This window comes from Arachis hypogaea, chromosome 3, assembly GCF_003086295.3.
Source record: "Arachis hypogaea cultivar Tifrunner chromosome 3, arahy.Tifrunner.gnm2.J5K5, whole genome shotgun sequence".
NCBI classification, from domain to species: Eukaryota; Viridiplantae; Streptophyta; class Magnoliopsida; order Fabales; family Fabaceae; genus Arachis; species Arachis hypogaea.
Window position 1 is genome coordinate 55,401,612 of NC_092038.1, and position 11,095 is coordinate 55,412,706.

Genomic DNA, 11,095 nt, shown 5'->3' on the forward strand with positions numbered 1-11,095 from the left:
AGGAGCTGTAGCATCCTCTGTGGACTGGCTGGTAGTGGCAAGTTGTGGCCTGAGATATCTCCCGTTAGGGACATACTGATCATCCCGTGGAAGAATGGTTTTGGTGTCTCCAGCTCTGTAGGATACTTCGGCTGCTGAGATAAGATCAGAGACCAATGCGGGGAAAGGTAGGTTGCCCGCGATCTGCACATGTTCCATAGCATTCCGGATATGTCTTGGTAAATTAAGAGGCTGGTCTGTGAGGATGCACCATAGTAGAACGGCCATGTCTGCCGTGAAGGGGGACTCATAAGTACTCGGGAAGACGTAATGGGACATAATCTGTGCCCATACGTGAGCCTCTAAGGTGAGTGCGGAAGCCGAGATTCCCTTAGGATGGGAACGATGGTATCCAAAGATCCATCTACTGCCAGGTCGAGCGATAACTCTGAGAACAGCATCCCAGTTAAAGGTGTATGCCTGGCGCTTGATCGCGGCTTTCTGAAAAGCGTCTAATCCTTCTGGAGCAGGGGGAGATCTAAGGCTTGCTGAATGGCCTCTTCTGTAATGGGAACTTGCTTCTGGCGTAAATAAATGGACAGCAGAGTCAGCAGGTGGAAGTTGGAGTAGAACTCAATAACCCAAGAAAGATTAACCTGTCGTGGCTGTCTCTGTAAGAATCCCCAATGTCTTTGTGCAGTTTGTGGCTCAACAAATTCAGCAATACGAGGCGGAAGGATAAGAAGGTGTTCATTGTTGTAATTTTGAGCTGCCAGAATAGGAAATATCTGCTCACAGTAGCGATTTGGGAATCGTGCAGTGTCCTTTGCTGGGAAGGCTCTTTCCTTTTCATCAACCTTGATAATCCTTTTAATTCTTTTTGTTGAGGGCTTGACTGCAGTTGAAGAAGGCTCTGCCACTAATGATCTCTTCGTTCCTTTCCTTGCGGTGGGTTTAGGGGTAGCTTTCTCTTTGCCTTTCTTGGTGGCCATTCTAAAAAAGGGAAGAGAAAGTAAGTTAAATCTAAAGCGATAAAGAAAGGAAGGGGATTGAGTGAGTGATAATCAGTGCACGGTAAAGATGAATGAAATAAACACATGGTCATGACAACATGTGAAAAGATCAAGAAAGGGAATAGAATAAGTGCACGATAGGGAAGTAGATGCAAGATGTTTATTGGCATGCCGGCAAGGGCATGAGTAGCATAGATCAAGCATCACTTCGTAACAAACTATCACGTTTGTATTGGCAATTAAATGCAATTAATAAAATAGTAAAAGGGAATTTGTGAAAAGCATGCATTGAATAGTAAGATATGATAATGTAGAAAAGTGCATAATGTCATACGGGCTTTTTCACAAACACATAGCATGCATGGTAAATAATCCAATGAAAATAATAAATTGAACATGCAAGCAACCCCTTTAAAAAAATATAATTGCCAAACAATTATGAAACAATCCACAATGACCAAATAAATTCTAACACCAACAAAAAGGGAAAAGAAAGAAAAAGAAAACATATGCAAAGAAATTAAAAAGAAAGAAGAAGGAAGAAGAAAACATAAATAAAGAAGAAGAATAGAAAAGTTAAAAGGGAAGAAGAGAAGAAAAACCTTGATAATGGTGGGAAGGGAGAGAGAAAGTAAAAAGTGAGAAGGAGGGAAGAAGGAAGAAGGGAGAAGGAAGAAATAAGAAGGGAAAAGAAAAATTAGAATTTGGAGAAGAGAAAGATAAGATATTTTGGCAATTTGGGTTGAGCTGTGCGGCGCAAGCGACGCGGTCGTGTGGGGCACGCGTTCCCTTTAATTCAGTTGACGCGGTCGCGTCGATCACGCGGTCGCGTGACCCATGTTATGCTTCTGGCGTGAGTGCAGCCTCGCGCCTGCACAACTCTCTGTTTGAATTGATATATTTGCCAAATTTGGGGTGACGCGATCACCTGGGGCATGCGATCGCGTGAGTGGGCTTCAGAAAGGAATGACGCGGACGCGTCGGCGACGCGGTCGTGTGATAGGGATTGTGTGTCCAGCACCAATCCAGCACCACTCTCGCACAATAACTTGTTGTGCACCCTTTTTACGTCGAAAATCAGGGCAGGCGGCCGCTTGGGGCACGCGGTCGCGTGGGAGGCCATTATCCCATGTGACGCGGACGCGTCAACGACGCGGTCACATGGGACGATTTGTGCCACTGGCATGCCTCCAGCCACGCTCCAGCGTGACTCTCTGTTCGTTTTTATTTTCTCCCCTCTCCTTTCGACGCGGACGCATCGCTGATGCGGTCGCATCGTGTGGCATTTTTTTTAGAACTAAAAGTATGTAAATGCAGATGCACGAAAGTACTGATAAAGAGAAGAGTTATTGAATAGGAAAAGCTAAAAATAAAGAAAAGAACGATCATACCATGGTGGGTTGTCTCCCACCTAGCACTTTGCTTTAACGTTCGTAAATTAGGGGCTCCACTAGCTCAATCTTCTGCTAAGTGGGGATCTTCCAAGAGGAAGATCTCAAGCTCCTTGTTTTTCTGCATCTTCTCGCCATGGTACAGCTTCAGACGTTGTCTATTAACTTTGATAAGTTCAGAGCTTGAAGGATGGCTTAGGTGATAAACTCCGTATGGTTCGGCCTTCTCTACTCTGTATGGACCGTCCCATCTTAATCTCAACTTGCCTGGCATGAGCCTCAGTCGAAATTTGTAAAGGAGGACTAAATCCCTAGGTTGGAACTCTTTTTTCTTGATGTGCTGATCATGTACAACCTTCATCTTCTCCTTGTATATTCTTGAGTTCTCAAAAGCTTCTAGGCGAAGGCTCTCCAGTTCTTGCAGTTGCAACTTCCTTTCAGCTCCAGCTGTCTCAATTCCCATGTTGCACTCCTTGACTGCCCAAAAGGCTCTGTGCTCTACTTCAACTGGGAGATGACAAGCTTTTCCATCTAAGCGGAAAGGACTCATCCCAATGGGTGTTTTATATGATGTCCTATATGCCCATAGTGCATCTTGTAGCCTGGTGCTCCAGTCTTTTCTATGAGGTTTGACTATCTTCTGCAAGATACGCTTTATCTCTCTGTTTGACACCTCGGCTTGCCCATTGGTCTGAGGATGGTATGCTGTTGCAACCTTATGAATTATCCCATGCTTCTTCATTAATCCTGTTAGTCTCTTGTTACAAAAATGGGTGCCTTGATCGCTCACGATTGCTCGTGGTGATCCAAAGCGGCAAATAATATGGTTTCTCACAAAGGAAAGAATAGTGTTAGCATCATCAGTGCGGGTAGGAATTGCTTCCACCCATTTGGAAACGTAATCCACAGCTAACAATATATAAAAATAACCATTAGAATTTGGAAATGGACCCATGAAGTCAATGCCCCAAACATAAAAAATTTCACAGAAAAGCATAATTTGTTGAGGCATCTCATCCCTCCTAGATATATTACCAAATTTTTGGCATGGGAGACAAAATTTACAAAACTCAGCAGCGTCTCTAAAAAGAGTAGGCCACCAGAATCCATAGTCTAAGATCTTTCTAGCTGTTCTTTGAGGGCCAAAATGTCCTCCACTCTCAGATGAGTGACATGCCTCTAAAATGGGCTGGAATTCTGATTGAGGCACACAACATCTAATTACCTGATCAGCGCCACATCTCCATAAATATGGGTCATCCCATATATAATATTTAGACTCGCTTTTCAGCATGTCCCTTTGATGCTTATAAAAGTGTGGAGGAAATGTGCGGCTAACTAGATAATTAGCTACAGGTGCGTACCAAGGGACTACCTCAGATACTGCTTGCAGGTTATCAAATGGAAAATTATCATCTATAGGAGTAGAATCAACCTTAATGTGCTCAAGGCGACTCAAGTGGTCTGCCACTAGATTCTGGTTACCACTCCTATCCTTTATTTCTAAATCAAATTCTTGTAATAGCAGTATCCAACATATGAGCCTTGATTTGGACTCCTTTTTAGCTAATAGATACTTTAAAGCTGCATGGTCCGAATACACTACTACTCTAGTACCAAGTAAATAAGCTCGGAATTTATCCAGAGCAAAAACAATAGCAAGAAGCTCTTTCTCAGTAGTAGTATAATTGGACTGGGCAGTGTCTAAAGTCTTAGACGCATAAGCAATAACAAAAGGATCCTTACCTTCACGCTGAGCCAGCGCTGCTCCTACTGCATGGTTGGAAGCATCGCACATGATTTCAAACGGCTGGCTCCAATCTGGTCCTCTCACAATTGGAGCTTGAGTCAAGGCGGTTTTCAGCTTGTCAAACACTTGTTTGCAATCCTCACTGAACTCGAACTCAATATTTTTCTGCAGTAATCTGGATAGGGGAAGTGCTACCTTACTAAATTCCTTAATGAATCTTCGGTAAAAACCTGCATGTCCAAGGAACGAATGGACTTCCCTCACAGAAGAGGGGTAAGGCAAACTAGAAATAACATCCACCTTTGCTGGATCTACAGAAATGCCAGTATTAGATACAACATGTCCCAGTACGATTCCTTGTTTAACCATAAAATGACATTTTTCAAAATTCAATACAAGGTTTGTACTGACACATCTATCTAATACTCTAGATAAACTATCTAAGCAAAGGTTAAAAGAATCACCATAAATGCTAAAATCGTCCATAAAAACCTCCATACAGTCCTTAATAAGATCAGAGAAAAGACTCATCATGCACCTCTGGAAGGTAGCTGGTACATTGCACAGGCCAAATGGCATTCTCTTGTAAGCATAAGTCCCAAAGGGACATGTAAAGATAGTCTTTTCCTGATCCTCATGAGCTATATGAATCTAACAATAGCCTGTGTAACCATCTAAAAAGCAATAATGTGATTTACCTGACAGGCGATCCAATATTTGATCAATGAATGGAAGAGGGTAGTGATCCTTACGAGTAGCTTGGTTGAGACGCCTGTAATCAATGCAGACCCTCCAAACATTCTGTACTCTGGTTGCTATGAGCTTTCCATGCTCATTCTTCACTGTAGTGACTCCAGACTTCTTGGGCACCACTTGCACTGGGCTCATCCATTCACTGTCTGAGATGGGGTAGATAATACCTGCCTCTAATAGTCTGGTCACTTCCTTCTTGACAACCTCTAAAATAGTGGGGTTCAATCTTCTTTGTGGTTGACGAACAGGTCTTGCTCCTTCTTCTAAAAATATCTTGTGCTCACAAACTTGAGGGTTGATGCCTACTATGTTTGCTAAACTCCAGCCAATTGCTTTCTTGTGCTTCCTCAGCACACTAAGTAACTGCTCTTCCTGCTGAGAAGTGAGGTCCTGTGCAATGATAACTGGAAACTTCTGCTTGTCCTCGAGGTAAGCATATTTGAGGTGTGGATGGAGGGGTTTCAATTCTAACTTCTGATCATGGTCTGGCTCTGGATTATCTGGAACTGGTGGCATTGGTAGAGTGCCTGCATTGTCCTCGGAATTCCCCATACTTGGACCTTGTCCTATGTACTTATCTTCAAACTCTTCCTGGTGAACTTCAGCTACGGTTTCATCTATGATGTCATACTGGAAGATAGAACGATCTTCTGGAGGGTGCTTCATAACTCCATTCAGATTGAAGCTTACTACTCGGCCGTCTATTTCAAAAGAGTATGTGCCTACAAAAGCATCTAATTTGAACTTCGAGGTCTTCAAGAAAGGTCATCCGAGTAGGATAGACGATGGCTTCTCTGAGTCATTTTGGGGCATCTCCAGGATGTAAAAATCAATGGGAAAAGTGAGACCTTTAATGCCCAGTAATACATCTTTAGCAACTCCAGCCACTGTAATAATACTTTTATCTGCTAACACAAAACGAGCTGCCGACCTTTTTAAGGGAGGGAGCCTCAAAACATCATATACAGATAAAGGCATTATACTAACACATGCTCGTAAATCACACATGCAGTCAGAAAATATCACACCTCCAATTGTACAGTTAACCATGCATGGACCTGGATCACTACATTTTTCAGGTATATTTCCCATTAAAGCAGATATAGAACTTCCTAAAGGGATAGTTTCTAATTCATTAATTTTGTCTTTATGTATGCACAAATCTTTTAGAAACTTTGCATATTTAGGTACCTGTTGAATGACATCAAAAAGGGGAACAGTTACCTCAACCTTTTTGAATATTTCTACCATTTTGGGATCAGGTTCCAACTACTTCCTGGGCTTCCTTGCAAGTTGTGGAAATAGAATAGGAACGGTGTCCTCTATAGTGTTTGCACCCTTTGTTGCTTCTTCCTGTAATTTGGTGTCTTCTTCTTCAGCCATGTCTTGCATGCTCTTTTCTTCTTCAACATCTTCTATTTCCACTACCTCTTCAGCTGAGGTGTGTTCAGATGGAGTTGGCTCTTCCTGATTTCTCTCTTGCAATGTGGTTCCGGACCTTAGGGTGATGGCATTAATACCACCCTTTAGGTTGGGTAATGGTTGAGAGGAAAGTCCACCAGAGCTTGAGGACTGGTTGTTGGAGTTGTTCATTGATCCAATCTGTGAGACAAGGGCTTGCAAAGTAGAATTCAAACCATTCAGAGTAGAAGTAAAATTGTTTTCCATGGCCTGTTGTCTCCGATCAATGGATTGTAGTAACTCATCATTAGGAGATGAAGAGGGGTAAGTGATCTGAGAGGTCTGCTGAGATGCTTGAGGCTGTCTTAAATGAGGTGCTCTGTAGGACTAATTCTGATACTGCTGCCTGAAGTTGTTATTGTTATTCCACCTCTGATTTCTATTATTATCTCTGCCTCCTCTGTTATAATTGTCCCTCTAACCCTGGTTAGAATTGTCTCTCCAACCTTGGTTAGAGTTATCCTGCCATCCTTGGTTATAGTTGCCACCTTGATTGTACCCTTGATTGGGGCGGTCATGAAAGTTATGAGTGGCTGCTACAGTGTTGTCTTCTGGTTGGAGTTGCGGACATTCATCGGTATAGTGACTGTAATCTGCACAGATTCTGCATACTCTTTGTGGAACCAACTGCTGGTTGTGCTATGGTGGAGAAGGCTGAACTTGCTGAGGCTGTTATTGATTCAGTTGCATCTGCTTCAGCAAGTTAGTCATTTCACATAAGCTCTGAGCTATAGCAGCAGTCTCTTTACTAGTGGATACCACTGCAACAGCTCTTGACCGACTTTGTCTCTGCCTATGATTCCTAGTAGAGTCAACTAAGTCACTGATCAATTGCCATGCTTCTTCCGTAGTCTTGTACTTTTTCATAGAACCATTGCTAGCACCTTCTAGTGTGGTCCTATCTTGAGATTTCAAACCCTGTGTAAAGTAGACGAGCAACACTATCTTGTCAATCATATGATGGGGGCATGCGTCTCGAAGATTATTAAAGCATTCCAAGTATTCATAGAGGGTCTCAGATTTATCCTGAACGATCATAGACATATCATTCCTCAGCTTATCGGCAACTTTAGTTGGAAAGAATTTATCCAGAAACTCTCTCCTAAGTGTATCCCAGTTGGAAACAGTTGTTACGGGTTGAGTGTAGTACCACTCTCTTGCCTTTCCCTCCAGAGAAAACGGAAAGACTTTCAACAGAATAGAGATTTCATCAGTGCCATCACGCTTAACAGTAGAACAAGCAGTCTGGAAATCCCTAAGATGCTTGATAGGCTCTTGAGCAGGTAAGCCATGAAACTTGGGCATCAAGTTGAGTAGTGAAGACTTTATTTCAAAATCTACAACTACTGCTGGGTGGTGTGCCTGAAATGGTTGGAGCGTAAAATCAGGGGCTCCTTCCTCCTGGATAGTGACTCTTCTGGGTGCTGCCATGTCACCTGCACGTAAATGAACTGGATCAGTAGAGAGGGAGCTTGTTTCTTCCTTAGATGACGGTTCAGGTTCGTCCTCAAAGAGGAGTCGCCGACGTCGAGCTTGCCTTATACGTGAAAGAGTTCTTTCAATTTCAGGGTCAAATACTAGCATGCTTGGATCAGGAAGTGAACGCGTCATTTAACGAAAGAAACGTACAGCTCATAGTGATAGAATGAAAAGAAAAATTGCAATAAAAATAAATACCAATCAATAAATTAGCACACTGTTGCAACTCCCCGGCAACGGCGCCAAAAATTGATGCGAGCAGAAATTGGCGAATTAAAAATTATTAAAATATATACGTTGCAAGTATAGTTCTTAACTCGCCAGAAATCCACTTATCAATTTAGAAAGGTGTCACAGAAATTTAAAATTAAAATACTGGGAGTATGAATCCCAGGTCGTCTCCCAACGAGTTGCAAAAAAGTGTGCTATTTTATTAATCAGATGTTTTCAAAAAGGTTTGAGTTGAGTAAACAGGAATTTAAATTGGAGAATTTGAATAATGTAAATAAAAGCCTTGACTGGGAGTTGATTAGTTGGAAGCCCCATTATTGTTGGATTACTCTCTAGATTAATTGATAATTAAAGGTTATCCTGTTTAGTTATCTCTTACTAGGTAAGAGAAAGTCAAACAAGTTAGAATGCTACGTCCGTTCACAAGTTGCAACCCACTTAATTAAAAGGGATTGGTGTTAGTGACTAGAGGGCAATCCAACAATAAACCCAATTACAATCTTTCTTTTAAGCCTTCCAACTCAAGGGCTCCCTTCAATCAACTCCCCATCAAGTTAGGGAACTACTCGCTCATTGTGAATGTAAAATTCATAACGTATGAAAAGGAATTAAAGAAAGACATTGTAAATAAAAATCAAAATAATCAATTAAAAATAAAAGTAATCCGTGTATTAAATAATCCTAAAAATATTCCAATGGTAAAATTAAACAAAGCAAAGGACATGGAAGAGTAAAGCCAAGTAAAGAAAACGAACTAGAATGACGAAGTCTTGATGAGGTAATAACTCTTCTCAGTATCCCAATGCAAAAAGTGGTAGAAAAATAAAATCCTAAGAACTATGAATGTGTAGAGAGAAAAACCTAGAGGAGGAGTAAAAACTAGATCTAAAACTAAAACTGTGTAGAATGAATGTTATCCCTGGTTTCTGCATGTTCTCTGGCTCTAGTCTGCTGTTCTGGGCCGAAAACTGGGTCAAAATAGGGTCCAAAATTGCCCCCCAGCGAATTCTGCAGATTATGCAGATCGTGCACGTCACGCGATCGCATCATCCATGCGGACGCGTCATTCGCGTTTTTCCCTGCCACGTGTTCGCGTCGTCCACGCTTCCGCATCACTTGTGCTTTTCCAATCCACGCGGTCGCGTTAGCCATGTAGCTGCGTCACTGCGATTTCTCCTCTTTCGCGTGAACGCGTGAGTCACGCGGCCGCGTCACTTCTCACTGGTTATCTCCTCAATTTCTCATGTTCCTTCCATTTTTGCTAGCTTCCTTTCCAATCTCCAACTCATTCATGCCCTATAAAGCCTGAAACACTTAACACACAGATTACAGCATCGAATGGAATAAAGGAGAATTAAAATGCATAATTAAAAGTCACTAGGAAGCAGTTTTCAATCATGTAATTATTTCAGGAAGGAAATATAAATGCATGCTAAATTAATGAATAAGTGGGTAAGGATCATGATAAAACCACACAATTAAACACAATATAAACCATAAAATAGTGGTTTATCAAATGCACCTGCTGTTTTCATGGATTACATGAACAAAGTCTTTCATCCCTTTTTGGACAAATTCGTGGTGGTTTTCATAGACAACATCTTGGTTTACTCTAAGACGGCGAAGGAGCATGAGGAACACTTAAGGATTGTGTTGCAAATCTTAAAGGAGCGGAAGTTATATGCTAAGTTGTCCAAGTGCGAGTTTTGGAAGGAGGAAGTGAAATTCTTAAGCCATGTGGTGAGCAAAGGAGGAATAGCTGTAGATCCTTCTAAGATGGAAGCAGTGATGGAATGGGAAAGACCGACGACTGTGATGGAAGTTAGAAGCTTTTTGAGCTTAGCCAGATATTACTGTAGATTCATTGAAGGATTCTCCCGGATTGCACTACCACTGACAAAGTTGACAAAGAAGGAAGTGCCATTTGTATGGACGTTGAAGTGTAAAGAGAGTTTTAAAACTTTGAAGCAGAAGTTAACTTCAGCACCTGTTTTAATCTTGTCGGAACCGCATGAACCATTCGAAGTGTACTGTAATGCTTCCTTGTAGGGTCTGGGTTGCGTGTTGATGCAACACCGGAATGTGGTGGCTTACACATCACGTTAGCTGATACCGCATGAGGTGAACTACCTAACTCATGATTTGGAATTAGCGGCGATTGTGTTTGCATTGAAGATTTGGAGACACCATTTGTACGGAGTAAGGTTTAGCGTCTTTTCTGATTATAAGAGTCTCAAGTACAACTTTGATCAGAAAGAGCTTAATATGCATCAGAGGAGGTGGATGGAGTTGCTTAAGGACTATAATTTTGAACTGAGTTATCATCCTGGAAAGGTGAATGTGGTAGTAGACGCATTGAGTCAGAGATCTTTAACCATAGCTTGGATGCGGATCAAGGAAGAGGAGTTAGTGGATAAGTTTGTGGATCTTAAGCTAGATATTAGTGAAGTTTCCGGAAGAGCTTATTTGAATCAATTACAGATCTCAAGTACGTTTAAGACGGAGATTCAGAGGGCTTAGCAAAATGAGCAAAAGCTTCAGCAACTATTTCAACCAGTTGGTGAGAAGAGGCTTGGAGAATTCATCAAGGATGATGAAGGATTATGGAGGTACAAAGGGAGAATTTGCATATCGGATGTCGGAAGTTTGAGACAAGACTTGTTGTCAGAAGCTTATAACAGTGGGTTTTCCATTCATCTCGGAAGCACGAAGATGTGTTATGACTTAAAGAAGATGTGCTGGTGGCCTGGGATGAAAGGTGATATGGCTACAGTGGTATCCAAGTGTTTGACATTGTAGAAAGTAAAGATAGAGCATCAGAAACCGTCGGGGATGGTATAGCCACTTGACATTCCTCAGTGGAAATGGGAAGGAATTGCAATGGATTTTGTGACCGAGTTACCAAGGACTAGGTTGGGATTTAATGCGGTTTGCGTGATCGTGGATCGCTTAACCAAATCCGCTTATTTTCTTCCTTTCCGAGTAAACTGTTCTATGGAAGAGTTAGCAAGATTGTACATTAAGGAAATAGTCAGGTT

The 11,095-nt window shown here is 41.8% G+C and overlaps 1 protein-coding gene across 1 annotated transcript; it reads left to right on the forward strand.

Annotated features, from left to right (window-relative positions):
* The first annotated feature begins 384 nt into the window (after positions 1-384).
* LOC112777831 (uncharacterized mitochondrial protein AtMg00860-like) lies at positions 385-10,177 on the forward strand. The gene is made up of 3 exons (XM_025822222.1): positions 385-451; positions 9,652-9,999; positions 10,107-10,177. Exons 1-3 carry the CDS (start codon positions 385-387, stop codon positions 10,175-10,177), a joined length of 486 nt encoding a protein of 161 aa, XP_025678007.1.
* Positions 10,178-11,095: the final 918 nt, after the last annotated feature.

What these genes read in the sequence shown, in the direction of transcription:
- LOC112777831 (XM_025822222.1), top strand. Translation starts at nt 385, where the DNA reads ATGGTATCCAAAGATCCATCTACTGCCAGGTCGAGCGATAACTCTGAG. An exon ending in GAACAGCATCCCAGTTAAAG is followed by an intron (nt 452 to 9,651) that starts GTGTATGCCTGG and finishes TGGTTTTCATAG; the next exon opens with ACAACATCTTGGTTTACTCT. An exon ending in ATTTGTATGGACGTTGAAGT is followed by an intron (nt 10,000 to 10,106) that starts GTAAAGAGAGTT and finishes GCTTCCTTGTAG; the next exon opens with GGTCTGGGTTGCGTGTTGAT.